The sequence below is a fragment of the Staurois parvus genome, unplaced genomic scaffold (genome assembly GCF_062004578.1).
Source record: "Staurois parvus isolate SC_StPar_1 unplaced genomic scaffold, SC_StPar_1.0 ptg000438l, whole genome shotgun sequence".
Classification (NCBI taxonomy): Eukaryota; Metazoa; Chordata; class Amphibia; order Anura; family Ranidae; genus Staurois; species Staurois parvus.
Genome location: NW_028318234.1, coordinates 811,423 through 828,818, shown reverse-complemented (window position 1 = coordinate 828,818; position 17,396 = coordinate 811,423). Strand labels below are relative to the sequence as shown.

Sequence of the window (17,396 nt, the reverse complement as noted above, 5' to 3'; positions counted from 1 at the left end):
TGTGAGACATCATTTCTCACAGATAGGCCACACTATGGAAGACCTCAGTGTCTTAGTTCTTAAAGAGAATTTTAAAACTATTCAAATAAGAAAAACTTTTGAACTAAGAATTTTAGTTCTATTTGACACAAGAGATATTGGCTTAAATCTGTGACTCTATTCCTGCCCTCCCCCCTTGGTCCAATCCATAGTTCAATTACCATTGCTGTGTACATTTGTTTTTGTTTTTTTGTCTTATTTTAACATTCTGCTAGAACTTTGTGCTTTACTACTGATGGGACCTTGAAGAAGGGGACACACCCTGAAAGCTTGTCCTGAAAAATTGTATGTTAGTGCAAATAAAAAAAAGTATTGCGGATGTTACTCAATTGTTTGTGCACTAATATGGCTACAGTCACCTCAAGTCAGACAACTAGCAATTTTAGAGAAAGGCCAACAGCAACCTATGTAATTCTCTGATGACAGGTTTCTTTTAAACGTTCCAGTTTAAATTTCAGTATTTTGGGGGTATAGGGTACTTGTGAGTGCTACCTCTTCTCTCCCACAATGCAGTGCTTGGAATGTGAGAATTTCACATGGAGAGGCAAGGAAGGAGTGCCCAGAAGAATGCATGTACCTAATATAGGATCTTAACATGGAATGCAGCGGGGATCAGAGGGGTAGACAGGTGTAAAAAAAAAAAGAGGTGAGAACAAAGGACGTCCGATATAGACTGGCAGGTAGTCCCCCACTGTATTTCCACTGTCTGAATTTGATTTTATCTTGGTTCAGTAAAGTGGACTGTTTGGAGTGTAGTCGATCAGACGTCTTTTGTTCTCATCTGTGCAGCACACGAGCTGGGCTAGCACCTGAAGGAGGAGTTGTGATTGGAGATTAGGAGTCTCTCTACCTTGAGCAGCAATAAAAATATATGTAAGAAAAGAAAGTAGAGGCATCAAAAGGTGCCTTCTAAACAGCAGGGGGTCTATTTGATTAAATCTAATACAGGTTTAATTTAAAAGACAGGAATCAAACAGAAATAACGTGTTTTCACCAGCTGCATGTGCTGTGTGGGTGATCTAACATTAATGGATGTGATATGATATTATTGATGTGTGATATCCTGCTTTCTTATTCAGTGGGTGGAGTTTGACATATAGACTACATACTAATATGTTCTTAAAATATTTTTGTTTTAGTGCCAGATTCTCCATGGCCATTGTTTGTGATCACTGGAATATTTGCTGTTGTGGTGGCATTGGCATTTTTAATATTTTGCAAAAAGAAAAGGTGAGTTTATTATTTGCAAAAGGTGCATGTGCAAAAGAAAATCCAATACAAGTACACTAGACACATTCCTAGCATTCATCTTCTGTTTTTTACTTTTTACAATGGAACACAATGAAGCCTTCATAACTCGCTTGCATTGCAAATCCAAATAAGAGGGTTGTTCCTAACTTTACTCGCTCTACTCAAACCGACTTGTTCTACCAGCTTTGCCTTTTTTAACTTTGGCGAAGTACAGTGAAAGGTCAATGTGGTTGTATGTTAGATATGTATAATTAACAAATATAGCTGGATTTTATGCAGTAGACTATAGTAAGGTAGTATATTGTTTCATCATGGATCCTGATCCATTCTTAAAATTTGATAATCACCGTTTAAGATCTTATTACATCCTATTTCCATACACAGTTATATATTTATTTCCTGCTGTATTTAGCCTGTAAATTGTATTGGTAAGGTGCTACAAAAACATATAGGGGTATATGCTATTCTATTGAGATTTGTAATGTTGTAAAGGTCAAGGAGAGGTTTTTTTTTTTTTGGTCATTCATACATAGTGTTGTATAATAAAGATTCTCTATATTTATATATATATATATATATATATATATATATATATATGTATGTATGTATTTTTATATCCTGTGTTTCAGAGTGGTACTTCTTGGTTAGGTGGTCATTTATACAACTGGTGTGTACATTTGTTGATTTTTTTTTATTTATTTTTTTATAGACAATTATGGGCTTTATTTGCGAAGCAGTATCTACTGCTTTAAGACCCGTGGTAAAATACTTTTTAGTGTTTTTCAAAAATTTGTTTGCAGTTCACTACTGAATTACCGCATGAGATATTTTATGAAGTGATGCAGTGTTTTAATAATGAAAACTAGCCAGTGGCCGCCGTATCCTTGACAGCCATGGCTCATCTGCTGTCAGTGGGATTCCCCGCTGACAGCAGAATGTAAACAAAAGAAGTGCCAGCAATAAATTAAAAAGAAAACAAAATAGCATGGGGTTCCTCCCCAATCCTTACCAATCCCTTCAGTTCTGGTATGGAATTTGAGGGGAACCCCAAGCCAAAAATAAAAAAATAAATGGTGTGGGGTCCCCCCAAAATCCATACCAGATCCTTATTCGAGCATGCAGGCCAGGAAAGGGGGTGGGACGAGTGAACAGCAGGTGACCCCATCCCCTTATGACATCATTGACTGAGACATTCTGGGTCAATGACTTCATAGTAGGCAGGTCATACGGTGACATCGAGTGGCCCCGTCCCTTAGTTTATTTAGTGTCATATAGGCTGCGGAGCAGTCATTTGACCAAGCGTCGGTGCAGGTCAGGGTTTTTTTTTTTTTTTTTTTTTTCGTGTAGGTTGGCTTCCAGCATTCCTTGTGATGGGTGTTAGAGCTAGTTCAGGGGACTTTTTTTTTTTTTTTTGCTTTTTTGAATAAAGTACTTGTCAAAAACTGTCTCTGGGTTTTTATTAACTTTGCACATTTTTTTTCGTAAATGAGGTACTATGTACCCTATACTCATTCACATGATTCCGATAAGTCACCCCCCAACCCCATAACCGCTGGGACAGGGTTGTGGGGAAGAGACCCCTGTCTTCATCAACATGGGAACAAGGTGCTTTGGACAGGTGTGTCAGAACCTAAATACCGCATGCGATGATTTAGGGAATGGAGCACATTGTCCTGTTAGTTTGTTTTCTTTCGTGATTAGCTGCCCATGAAAATGCATTGGGTTTGATTTACTAAAGAGAAATAGACTGTGCACTTTGCAAGTGAAGTTGCACTCTGCAAGGGAATTTGCTCAAGGGCTTAGTAAGTGAGCTTAAGCTCCCTTGACTTCCATCATCCAATCACGTGCAAGCTCGTTTTTTTCCTTGCATGTGGTTGGGTATTCTTTGCAAAGTGAAGCTTTTCCTCATTTACTAAGCTCTGGAGCAACTGCACTTGCAAAGTGCACAGTTTATTTGCCTTTAGAAAATCAACCCCATTGTGAGCAATTAGCAAGTGCGGAGCATGCGTTTGCAGTATCTAACCTATACTTGAGATACTTCTACAACAATGTATAAATTAAACAATCAAGTATCAACTGCTTATCAAACGCATAAAGCTCAACCACATTACAGACTCATAATAAATACATGTCAGATGTATAAGCATAACCTTAATGTAGTCCATATCTTCCTTGGCTTTGGAAAAGTAGACATTCTCATAAGCCCTTACAACCTTGACAGTCCTGAACTGACATCAGAAAGAAGCATATTTTACATAGCAACATGGAGTTCTCTGATGCCCAGGACCATAGCAAGAGATGCTAAAATCGAGTACGGCAACTTTTCATGCAGTACATAATGGAGAAAGGGCTTGTGTAGAAACGCTTTGTGTACAGATTAGAACACATCACTGCTCAGACACATGCTTTTGAATGCAAAACAAGCGGGTTTGCATGTGACCTGCTTAGCCTGCAGCACAAACGGATCTCATTCTGATCCACTGTGTCCAAAGAAATGTAAAGTATATCAAACACAGCTACGAGTGGCCATCCATACTATACAATAAAAGTAGATGAAAGCCTGCAGACTAGCTATTAGAGTGAATTTCATATGCATGTAAAATAATAATTGATCAGTTGTAAGATAATTTACAGGATGATGACTTGACCCTGTGCTTGGAAATTGGATTTTATATGGCAGCCTAAAGAGTACCATAGAAAAAGAAAAGAATTACGATCTCGGACAGTTTGTTTTTTTTTAATGGAAAATGTAAAGAATATTCAGCTTGCTGGGTGACCTTTATGACAATGTGATGCTTTCTAACTTTTTTTTTTATTACATATTGTTTCAAACTTTAATAGTACATATTTTTGGCTAGTATAATCTTGCTTCTCTTTCATCTCTCAGGCTGAAGATGTTGATTCTTCCCCCAGTGCCAGCTCCAAAGATTAAAGGAATTGACCCTGCTCTGCTACAGGTTAGTATGACACCAGTGATGTTTACTTACAGTAAATTAGATAAGCAGAGAGATTTGTACAGTATCATAATGTTTTTTTCTTGTCCATTGAGGGACACCGGAAGTCTTTAACCTTCATGTTATATTTCCATTTATAGGAGGATTGGACACTGGGAAACTTAAAAAAAAAAAACTCTAGGCCAGCCCAGACTACTACCAGCATGCCTCAGCTGTTTGCTTGTGTCTTAGGAAGATTAATGACTTTTCTTCAGCTCTGCTGTGTTAAAGACTATTGTATGTTTGCTAGAACTTTTTTTCCTACTCTGACTTTTTTTTTCTTCAAACAAGACTGTTCTCTATATCAAAGCTAGAGTTTGTTTTTGAGTGCAGCTATGCTGTGCGTTGTCCTCAACTTTGGAGTGGCACGTCCAGATGCTACTGGAGTGGAGATTGTGAGGATAGTCTGGAAGTGACCTTCAGGCACTGGGAAGTTCTTTCCAGACTCTGATCAGGTAAAAGCAGCAAAGCACTATCCAGGGCCAGATCCACTGGCGTTGCCTCAGTGCTTGCCCTATCTTTAAAGACTCACTTTGTGATTAGGCCCAATAGGCTGGGCTCTGGCAGCTATATCATTTACATAGGGCGAATGGCAACTTTTAGATTTCCCTTTTCTTAACGGTTGCTACCCCAGAAGTGGTCAACACTGTGGGAATGGGCACTGATCATCCATTGGGTGGAGTGTTGTGCACACATGATCTTGCCATCTTCTTGTTTGATACAACAAGCCATTTTGTTGATTTTGATCTTTTTGCCATACAACATCAAAGAAGCATCTCCCTGATGCTGCTCATGTCTGCAAAGAGCCACGTGGAACTCCAGTCTTCAGTCAGCTGTTGCTGCCTTCCTACAGTGACTTTGGTTACCTCCAGTCACCTTCACCTGGTGCAGCTGTTCAGGTTTCACTTCATCTGGGGCTCCAAGATGGACAGAGTGAAGCGGGCAGTCATGTTCAAGGAACCCCTCAAGGGCGGTAAGGGCGTGCCCGACATCGCCACCCAGCTGAGGGTGTTCTTTGCTTGCAACTGCGTCCGCAGAACTTTGCCCAGACGGATTATGGACTCTGGCGGGAACGCAATGTCTCGCTTCTTCCTGTTGCCTCTCTGGAGGTCCCTGGGGTGGGACACTTGGGATAGTTCCATCCCCTACAACTGGGACACTCCTTGGTACTACTTGGATACCTTCAAGTTCATCAGGGAGCAAGGGCTGCAGGGAGTCAAGCCTGACTTGTGGAAGCCAAAGACTATCTACAAGCTCATCCGAGCCAGCGACATTTCGGAGTCGGTTCCAGGCCTGCCTTCAGACACCTGCAAGGTGGTCTGGAGGAATGTTTCTTCCAACATTCTTACCAACAGGCACAAAGACCTGGCATGGATGGCAATCCAAGGGGGGTTGCCTCTCAGGACATTTATGCATGCCAGGAACCTGAGCAGATACAGACACTGCCCCTTCTGCATCATCCACGAGGAAACGTCTTACCACGTTTTCTGGGAGTGCTCATTTGCTCAGGCCCTGTTGGGGGCCCTGGAACCTGAACTCAAGGACTTTGTACCACAGACAGCCATCACTCACTTTGGGGTGTTGAATGGACTGTTCTGTGGAACCTTTTCTCTGGAGGACATTGACGGCGCCTGGCGGGTGCTGTGTTGTTTTAAGGACGCTTTATGGTGCGCCAGAAAGCGCCTCATCCACCAGCGGGAGAGGATGTCCATTGAGGACTGCCGCAGACTGATCCTCAGTCTGCTCAGAGACTATTCCTTGATGGACTTTAAGGAGGAAGAGGACATCTGAAGATTTCCCCCTTCCCCCTACTCCCCCTTGCGTGTCTTTGTCTTTTCAATAAAGCTTCGGGCCTGTGTTTCTTCCCCCCCCCCCCCCCCTTCCCCTTCCCACACACACCCGATGCCTATTGTTGATCGCAATATCCGGTTTTCGTCTTTGCATGCACTAGTATTATTAGGAAACGCAATGTGTATTAGAATGTTACAGTTTTTGGGGTAAGCGGCGTTATGCATGACGTGGCGGTCAGGGGATTCATCCTCTGCACATCACGTCAGGCATCATACCGCTGAGCGACTGTATTTATTTCTGAATGTATTTATTGTATGCTTGGAACTATATTGCCATGTGGTGCGCTGCGTCGCAGTATATATACCCCGATTACACGTATCATGTTGTTTTTGATGCTTCTGTAATAAAAGCTGTTCAGGTTTCATGAGTTCAGTTTCTTACCCTGAGCCTTACACTGCCTTACTGCAGTGTGGTAGCAACATATCTGATTCTAAACATGGGGAAAATGTCCTGTTCTGCTGGGTGCCCTGAGCTCACACTCTGCTAACATCTCTGGGAATACTTGCTATGAACCAATTGACAGTGTTGACATCTTCAGGCTGCAGTCATGTTGCCCTCTGCTGCTAGAGGCAATTCCATCATCCAGTTCCTCTTTAGCTCTTTTAGGTGTGGCAGATTCTTCTATTCATTTGGCTGAGGCTTTTACTACAACCAGCCAAGACTTTATGGCCCAAATCATCCAGTTATTTGCTGACTGTGACTACATAGGCCACAAGCATGCTCCTGCACCTTCTCTAGCAGATCCTCTGTCTGATTTTCCCTAGGCCTTGTCGGCTTGTAAGCCATAGGCTGTAGAGATTCTGCTTCAGCAACTGTTTGACAGACTTGCCACTGAGGTGTGGCAGTCTACTGCTATGACTCCCAACTTAATAGAAACTCTTACTGATGTGTGTTGCCTCCAGTCTTGAGTTCTTTAAAGCTCCTAAGGCTGCAAAGACTTTCCCATTGCACCTGCTTATCCAGCTCATTCTCTGTGAAGGTTAGATTGGATACAACCTGACAAGCTTCCCCCCACCCCGTGGATCAGACAATGTCCAGCCTTGACAAGGTGCTTACTACTCCAGCAGAAGACATGCCTGCCTTTATGGACCCAGCTGTTAGGTGGTTGAAAGACCTCTCTAGAACTCTGTTCTGGCTAGAGGGCCCTACCTTACACTCCATCCTGGCTGTGATTTTACTTTGTTGGCCCTTCTTATTATGTGTTATACCAGTTCTCCTATACATGTATGGTATGTTGCTTCTGAGTGTGGCTTTTCTATGATTCAGTATTGTAAGGGGTCTTCCTTGAGGATGTTGTGTTGTGTCTTTGTTTTCCCCCTTTTTCCCTACGATATTTTGTATTCTGCTAAAACTTCTAAATAAAGAATTAAAAAAAAGATGGGGGGGGGGTCCCTAGTTCCTTGTTCCTTACTAATCATCAGACTCTGTGGGATCATTTTACAGCGGGCTTAGGTACCCATGCACATTATTTAATCTTAGCTTTTAAAAGTCTTAGTCTGTAGAGCGTCACACTCAACAAGCATTTTAAAAGCTTCTAAGAACCCTTGAGCTTAAGCCTTAATAGAGGTCTTAATGGAAACACTGTTGTAGTTCTAATGCATTTAACAAGCTTCAACAGAGATTTCGCAAGCTATGGGGGAACCTGAGCTCTGTAGATGATTTGTAAATTCCTGCTGAAGCTCAATTGATTTCTTCAACAATTTCTGTTTTTCAAGCTCTTGTTTACAAGCTAAACAGAATAAGAAATATCTCTGTGTACTTAGCCTAACAAAATGTATGTTAAAAAATGGCACTATATGCACATTTGTTCAAAGCTAACACTGTGTATGCTTGATTCCGCACTATGCACACAAAGGGTAGTAAACTCAACTTGTCAAAGTGTCCAGTAAAAATAGTGTCAATGTTTCCCTTAGCAACCAATCAGCTTCTTAATTTTCATTTCTAATCTGGGTCTTTTTGAAAGCCAATAAACAGCTGACTGATTGCCTTGGAATACAATGGCACATTTCCTTTATGACAGTTTCATAAACAAGGTTAGCTTGTGAATTGTGTTCTTTTAAGTATTAAAAATTTCTTTTTGTGCATTTATGATCAAACTTTCTTTGCAGAAAGGAAAACTGGATGAAGTTAGCTCAATACTTGCCAGCCATGACAGTTATAAGCAACAGCTGTGCATCGATGACCCTTGGGTAGAATTCATTGAGCTTGACCTTGATGAGCAGGAAGAGAAAAATGAAGGAACGGACACTGACCGACTCTTAGGAGAAGAATACCCCAAGACACATAGTTGCCTGGGTGTCAAAGATGATGATTCTGGCCGGGCCAGCTGTTGTGAACCTGATATTCCTGAAACTGACTTCAGCAACAGTGAAACGTGTGATGGAACATCGGACACTGGACAGACTCACAACACAAAAGACAACCAAGCCGATCTCCTGTGCCTTAGTGACAAACCCAACAATGGAGGAATGGCCACGAATTCCCACATGCCAAATGTTGAAAAACCAAGCACAAAGCGTGAAGATGGTAAGTTAAATCCGTTACTCACTGATGGCACGCCAAATGTGCCTGCTTCAACCCAGCTAAGGGGTTCAAAGCCGAGCATGGATTTCTATGCTCTTGTAAGCGATATCACACCAGCAGGACGACTTCTGCTCTCACCAGGGCAAAGAATAAAGATGGAGAATGAAGAATGCAGTGAACCAGCACCCACCCAACATCCCACAACCCTCAACATGGACAATGCTTATATCTCTGAGTCGGCGGTGACAGCATTCTGCCCTGTGAATTTCCCAACAGAGAATGTCCCACAAAACCCAAGCATGGATAGTTATTTCACACCTGAAAGCCTTACAGCTGCTGCCATGAGCTCTCGTGCCTCTGAAAAAGCTTCAAGCTACGAGGCGCCCGTGGCGGACTATACCTCCGTTCACATAATGAACTCACCACAAAACCTTGTGCTTAACACTACTGCTCCACCAGGGAAAGAATTTACCCCACCCTGTGACTACATGTCCGCAGATCAAGTGAACAAAGTAATGCCATAAGACAGATCATGTTCCTTTGAAATCATGTTTCAAAGCATGGGCTTGTATGTTGAAACCAAAAAGATACAATGTCTGCAAGCTTTTATATGTGTTTTTTCCTTGTAAAGCTTAAGCTAATATATTAAGTGTAAAAAACAAATGCCAAAATGTTTATCAAATGATTTCATTTATGTTATAGAATGTAGCACAGGGAAACCTGTTTTGGTTACTGTTCATTGTGATGTTAACCTGGAGTAGGTATCCTCTGGGATTTGCAGGTTACATCTTTGAGGCTGATGCCAGCTGCAACTCTCCAGTGGTATCAAATGTTGCCTGTTTTTTCTGATTTAAAGGGGTTGTTTATTTTTGGAAAATCTGTTTAGCAATCACTCTGGATTGACTTTCAACCTGATTCCAGTAAAACTTACAAGCTGGGATATAACAGTAACTTCAACTCAAAGAGATATGAAATTGCTAAAAACCGGATCCTTCTCTGCTTTTCCACCATTTCGCCACACCCCTCTCCCAAGAAGCGTGAAGGAGGGAATGCTGCTCCACATGTTCAGTGTTTGCAAGACGTGGTGCATGGAACTTACACAGGCTTAGAGTTTAATTTGTTCTTAGCTCTGCCCTCTCCAGCGTGGCACCATGTCTGACAAAATTCTCCTTTCACCTCCTGGAATAAATGATTGTACTTATCATTATTATTTACATTACATTGATGTGATATTGCATCAGATGTGAATGAGCAGTTGTGGTGCCTGTAGCCTAATCGGTTTCCTTTTGTGCTGCAATATACAAGATTTAACATCCCTTGTGTACATGACTGTCTGCTGGACGAGAGTCTTTAATCAGACCATTCTACTTGTACACACACCTCTGGTTCCATCAGTCTGGTCCACACTTTATGCAGTCAGTCATAATGGAAAGGAGCCCATGATACGCAACAGTTGGGCTTTTAAGTGGGACCTCTACTGGAATTGATACAGTATATGACCAGAATGTTGTGAACACCTAACCATCACACCTGTATGAGTTCATCAAACATCCTATACCAAAACTTTGGACATTAATATGGAGTTGGCCCCTCCTTTGCAGCATTACTAATCTTGACTCTTCTGGGAAGGTTTTCCTCGATATTTTAAAGTATGTCTGTCTGAATTTCTGACCATTTGGCCACAAGCGATGAGCAGAAGAGATGAGTTCCACCTCACTAAACTCATTAAACTATTTCTGTATGTAGCTGGCATTGTGCACAGAGGCACAGTCATACTAGAACTGAACATGGCCTTCCCCAAACTTTTGCACAAGGTTGGAATCTCACAATTGTCTAAACCGTCTGTTGCATTAACAGTAGCCTTTAATGGAAACTCCTGAAGTGTTGTCTATATACTCATGGTCATATAATGTACATAGGCAGAAGTGCCTACCTAAATCATAAACTTTATCCAAAAGTGGACAACTCCTTTAAAAGACAAACTCCAGGCATACAGCTAAATACATGGGTAAAATACATAATTGTTTTACTTGACAAAGGATTTGGGTAATTTTGGTAGGCCATTTTGGCTTTGCTGATCAGCAAGATCACTGTGCTACTTCCTAGTTAGCAGCATTACTGCTTCCTTAAGCCAGCCATAGACGGTTCAAATCTCAGCTCATTCGCCAGCAACCGACAGAGATTTGAACCATTAATGGGCAGGGTGAATGTACCCAAGTTGATCAATCGATAAACCAGGGTATGACCAGCCTGCTGGATTTTACATGTGATTATTGCTAGTGGCTATTATAGCCACTAGCACTGATTACTGTGTTCTCCCTGCAGGGGCGGCTTCCCCTACCCCCTCACCAGGAGAAAACAAGAAAATAACCTGTAAGACTTTGTTTTGATGCTCCTGGAATGTATTTAGCTGATTTAAACTGCCGTTTCAATAGGGATTTAACTAAGTACTACAAGTGTCACCTTTCTGGTTATGCAGTGAAAAAGTTGTGTATAAATCACAAGATTGGCTGTGCAGAATTACAAATCCTGTGGCTTCTAAAACAGTAATATTCATATTAAGTGTTAATTGAATTTGTTTAATGTAATCAGGGTTTACAGTAGGTTGGATTTGCAATTCTTTTTTTTTTTTTTTCTTATTTGCATACTTTCATTGATTGTGTGGATTACTGACTTTTGAACAAGTAATCAAAAAATGGACAGTTCAGGATAGTTAAGAACACTAAAGAAAATTATTAATTTTAGCTGATATATTTTATTATGATAAGATTTAAAGCATGAATTATTTTCTATAACACTGCATGTTGTAAAAGCCGCATCACGTGACCATCCTGCAAATGTAGCCGCTGTTCTTTGTAAGATCAGTCTCTCATTCAGTCGTTGTACACAACGACTGAATGAGAGACTGATCTGAAATTTCACTGAAAAATCTTTTCAGTGAATTTTTCTACAGAATCATTTTTTTATGTCCAGGAACAAGACTCACAACTTTTAATTCCTGTGCAGTATGTATACAGAAAAGAAAGATACACAGAAAATCATTGTATAACATATTTTTCATAGTGAGGAAATATGAATTACTGACTATTTTTATGAATAAATAATGTTAAACTGCCTTTAGCCTGACAAGTAGGGAATAAATGGCCCATTTATCAAATAAAGCATTACAATTTATGAAGGCCTGACCTACCAGTTGGGCTCTTCCTATTCGTAGGTAAGATGGGCATCTTGTCCCAATCATTTTTATTAAAGAAAAGCAGTATATTTGAACTAGGACACTCTCCTCTTTAAAGCAAACTCTTCATAAACCTGGGTTGTTCCAACTGAGCATATGATGAAAAATGCATGTCAAAACAATCAGTAGATCTACAGATGTAGGCTACCCGAAGTGACCATCTCTGTTTAAAAACGTAAATAGAAACCTAGCCTGCAAAGAAAAGCATTCAAAATTCCCCTTCCTGCCACCCATTCTGCTGTCTTCAAAGCATAGGCTTTCTGGAAGAATTTCCAGCATTTCCAGCTATGTTGGATGCATGGTCCCCAACTGTTCTCTGTGGTTCCTTCATCAATACTGTGTCTTGTGACACACCAGGAAGTGTTGAAGGCTTTAAATCTTCGTCAAGCCTGTCTGTTGATGAAGATGAATTCGGTGGCATGGGCAGGTAGATAGGTAAGTTTTATTATAGCCAACAAGAAAACCTTGGGTGAGACTCAACTTTTAAAGCTTGGAGATTTTCATATAGTCAGCTTCATTTAGCTATGAATTTACCTAATTTTGCTAGTCACTAAAAATAAGCCCAATGCATAGATTGATGACCTTTTTTAAAGTAGGTATTTAGCTTAAAAAAATAAACCGTATTTTAAAAAAAAAAGAAAGTGTGAAGAAAATCACCACATTTTGGTCACCTTTATAGTATCTGCATGTCTGTTTGTCCCCCGTTATCCCAATTATACACAACTTCATTTCCAAGTTGCTAAAAATGAAAAATATACCACCAACAATTTGACTAATCTCTCTGGTGCAAGGGGAAACAACTTAAAAAGTAAAAAATTGAAATAAATGATAGGACTTTACTCCTGCTGTACACAATCCAAGCAACTGTAATGACTATGCCAGGAATTAAGATCTTACTACATTAAATTAAAATTAGCCATTGTTTGTCTCTAAATCAGATTAATGTAGATTCACCTAAACATATGAAAATGCAAACTCAAACTTTATAAAATTCTGTTGTTTTTTTTTTATTTAATGTTATTTAAAAATCAAATTATTGAAAAAAAAATTCCAGAGCACTTTCACAAATTGTGTTACTATAAAACCCAATTCAATTAAAATTAAAATACATATATAATAATGTGAAATTCTAAAATTTTATTATATAAAGTGCTAAGTCTATTCAAAAAGTGTCCAGTGATGTAAACATAAAAAAAATCATTCAAATCATCAATATTTAAATTTCTTCAATATAATGTCTCATGCAAAAAAAATTAGTATATCAATAAAGTATATATATATTATTATTATTATACAGTATTTATAAAGCGCCAACAGTTTGCTCAGCGCTGTACATTACAATGGGAGACAATACATGAGACAGTACAATAACAATACAGTGCGATACACGAGGGGTTCGAGGGCCCTGCTCCTTTGAGCTTACAATCTAGGAGGGAGGGGATAGTGGTACGGGAGGAAAAGCTGTGGGGGATGGAGTGGTAGGAAGAGTGGAGATCGGCAGTTAACAGATGGTGGGGTAGGCTTCCCTGAAGAGGTGGGTTTTTAGGGTGCACCTAAAGGAGAGGAGAGTGGGTGATAGTCTGATGGATTGGGGTAGTGAGTTCCAGAGGATGAGTGATGCCCTGGAGAAGTCCTGGAGGCGGGCATCGGAGGAGGAGATCAGGGAACTAGAGAGAAGGAGGTCTTGTGAAGAGCATATATATATATATATATATAAAATGTATTTTAATTGGATTGGGTTATATAGTAACACAGTTTGTGATAGCATTGTCGGAATAATATTTTAAATATTCACTGTATCAATTAAGATAGCAGTTGCACTGTTTATTTAGAGATTACATCACTTTTATACGGTCTATGGTGCAGTTCTGGTTTAGTTAATATAAAATAAAAATAAAATGTTTTTTTAAAAGCTATTAATTTATTTCGTAAATAGCTGAGGTCAAAGGAAATAAAAATTCAATGTCCCTTGAAAGTAATGGATATCATAACCCTTAGCTTAAGATTTTACCTTTTGCTCCACCTGCAGCTTAAATTGTGGTACTGCGACCTGACCATTGAAATATAATGAAATGCTAACATCCATATTCTTATTATTATACGGGATTTATATAGCGCCAACAGTTTGCGCAGCGCTTTACAAAATGAAGGTAGACATTACAGTTACAATACAATTTGGTACAAGATGAAACAGGGCCCTGCTCGCTAGAGCTTACAATCTAGGGATATTAAAAGGCAAATCAAATAGCAAGACAGTGTGCAAATGTTTTATGGGTTTTAGTGGGCTATTAAACTTTGTACATTACTTCCTGCCTTATTTAGGTGACTCTATCATTTAAACAAAAAAAAACATAAAAAAAGACAGCCTGTAATAGAAGATTCTTCTTTCCTATATTCAACAGGTAGCAAGTCCTCACTTTCTTTGCATTCTTCAAGAGCCACGACCTTCGCCAAAATCTTTAGCAATTGACACCTCTTGGCACTGTGGCTCCTATTACTGGCCCCTACATCCCTAAAAGACACAGTAGTGACGTAGTGGCTGGCAGAAGTAAACAAATCAGAAAACGGGGACCAGGCACCAACACACCCAGAAGTTTGTTAGATGTGAAGGTTCTGACAAAGGTCTTAGCACTTAAACAGAGCAACATTTGGACTCACTGCCCAACTAGGAGGAAAATATGAGTCTGCTATTGGAGGCAGTTTTTCTTTTGTTCATTTTAAAGTAGCCTTCTCCTACTACATCCCAACATGATCAGCAAGTAAGCATCAGAGCTCTGACCTAGCAGGAGTGCAGGAGGAGAGTGCCCTTCCATGTGACTGCTCAGGTGACTTTCTGGAAGGGATTAGGTGGTAATTTAGACTAGAAACCCCTTTATGGTTTACTGTCAACAGCATTAATCTTGCCGTTCATGTTTAAAAAAGCTTGATAAATGGGCCAACTTATCGTCAGTAGCATCGAATCACATTATATGCAGGTTACATGTATGTTCTAAGACACGAAAATGTGCAGGGAAATCAGATACACGTTAAATGTTAAGTCATATATTTTAATGAGATAAAAAAGAAACCTATGTGCATATCTCCTTTCCAACAAGCCTAGATAAGGTTCGGAAATGTGACTTGTGAATACCATAGAGTGGTTGTGTATGTGTATGCTCCAGGGGTGGACTGACAACTCATGGGGCCCCCGGGCAACAGGGGATCATGGGGCCCCTGTGTCCTCGCACACACTCAAACCACACCCAAAAAAGCCTATGAAAAGGTACCAGGGGCATCTCATGGGGCCCCCTACTGACCCCGGGCCCTCGGGCAGTGCCCGAGTTCCCAAATGGTCAGTCCACCCCTGGTATGTTTTTAATATTGGTTCTTAGCACAAACTAAAGGACATGATGAGTACATGTGCAGTAAAGCTGACACTATTGTAGTGTTTGACGTAAAAGGCAGCACACAGAAAAAAGGACAGCGGATGTTGTTATTGCAGAGAATCAGCTGCTGATATAATACAATTCCCATCAGCTCTCAACTAAAAAAAAAAACAAAAATGAGCCTCTTATGTTAACTACTGGCAAGATTTAAAGCCCAATTGTAGTTTAACCCAATGACGCCGATGGCATGCAAATAGGCGGCCTCTCGGCTTCTGGGCCTTGACGCCGAGTGGTCGCATATTTGCGTGCAATTAGAAAATACATATGTGCTGAGAGCGTGCACCCTGCATGCTCCCAGCACATATGTCTTCGACTCCCGGAAAGGTCCCGATCTTACCTTTCAATCGGGACCTTTTCTGATCATGTGACCGCCGTGGCGAAGTGCTGGTGCCAAGAGGTTAATTTCAACCTAGATAGATACACTTAGGCTAGGTGTAGATCTGTGTCCATGTTTGGAACACTTTTCAGAGCAGTTTGACAGGAGATGAGAAGGCGATGTGACGCCTCCTCACCGCCCATTTTAATCCCATAATTGCCACACAAACGAGGTGCAACGTGTGCCAAGCACATGGTTGAAGGGCGTTTTCTGCGCATCTTCATTTGCATGATGCCCACTAAACGTGACATGTTGGACAATTTTTGTCAAACTAAGCTGCTGCCATTGCAGCTTAAGGGGGGTGGTTGGGGTGCACTAAAAACACAGCTTAACTGCATGTTTTAAGACCCCCCCCCCAATGGCAAGTCTAATAGAGTCTGTAGGGTGCAGTATAGGGTGCAATGTTCTATTTTTGTGTGTGTGCAAAGCATTCTCAAGCAGAAGTCTACAGAAAAGACGACTACTCTGTGTGACAGCAGTCATCTCTCTGCATATGTACTCCCATTCACACGGCATACCTGAAAATATTTTTTAAAAATATTCCTTACCTTTTTAGTTGTTTTAATTAGACTCATACATAGGACACAGCTTCTTTTGTTTTGAGTAGATGCCAATGTGAAGATAAGGGACAGACTGAAGCAGTCCATAGATTATGACATTTTCTTTCCTTCCACAATCAATGATGGAATCCCTTCTGCAGCACTACTGTGTTCTGCCAATGTTGAGTTTTCTCTGCAAGCACATAATGATCACCGCTGGCAGCTATAGCCAACAGCAGTAATCGCATGAAAAAAATCCGATAGGCTGGTTGTACTGAAGACGATCAATGGATCAGTACAACCAGCCTATCCATAGATAGATTGAATCTCAGCCAGGCCCTGCTGAACCGGCTGAGATTTGTTACATTTTTAGCTGGCTTTAGAAACATTTTAACATACAGTAAAGTGGACAACCCAGTCCTTGAGATCTTTTGCCCTTTGTTAGGACAGACAGCCCTGCGAACCTAGTTAACAACTGATAATGAGATCTGACAGCATATTACAGAGAGGGTTAATTACAGCAAACAGAACTCCCCAGCGCACTCATAAACATTACATAGAAAGGGAAAATTATTTAGGGAGTTTTCAGAAAAGACAAAGCAAAAAAAGGTAAGCAGAAATTTTAAAACCTTTTTTTAAAGCCATGCTAAGTGAATAGGAACATATAACAAATATAAAGTAGCTGTAATTTGGCTGCTAAAGTGGAAATACTCTGTACATTAATGAGGCCAGAAGTATTTGGTGGTGCTGCTCCAGGCTGAGCAAGATAATAGGGATACCAGCATAAGAAAAACTCATCCAGCGAGCAATGAACATTTTTGCTTGAAACCACTGCAGGCCTTAGCCAATCCTAGTATGGATGTGTACATGTGAAAGCCTCAGTCAATACCGCCCCACGGGTCATGTACCCTGACATGTTTTTCCCCACCCACCAGGGCTTAAGTTGTAATTTAAACTACAATTGGGCTTTAATAATAGAAATCACAGAGCAAAAAAACATTTATCAAAAGTGAAATGGTTACTAAACCCAGTGTCGTCCCTAGGCAGGTGCGGGGGGTGCGCGCCGCACTGGGTGACACCCATCGCACAGGGTGACACCGAACCTGCTCCACGAAAAGGTAAGTTTTAAAGCAAGCCGACAATCCCCGCAGGATGTATCAGATC

General features: G+C 40.6%; 1 protein-coding gene across 1 annotated transcript in view; it reads left to right on the top strand.

The window, feature by feature from the left end:
* Positions 1-13,808, top strand: part of GHR (growth hormone receptor) — a 535,090-nt gene extending 521,282 nt beyond the window's left edge. The window contains exons 16-18 of the mRNA XM_089687808.1: positions 1,179-1,269; positions 4,178-4,247; positions 8,243-13,808. Of these exons, the coding sequence (XP_089543934.1) occupies positions 1,179-1,269; positions 4,178-4,247; positions 8,243-9,181 (1,100 nt within the window). The 3' untranslated portion in view covers positions 9,182-13,808. The remainder of the gene's footprint in view (positions 1-1,178; positions 1,270-4,177; positions 4,248-8,242) is intronic.
* The last annotated feature ends 3,588 nt before the right edge of the window (positions 13,809-17,396 follow it).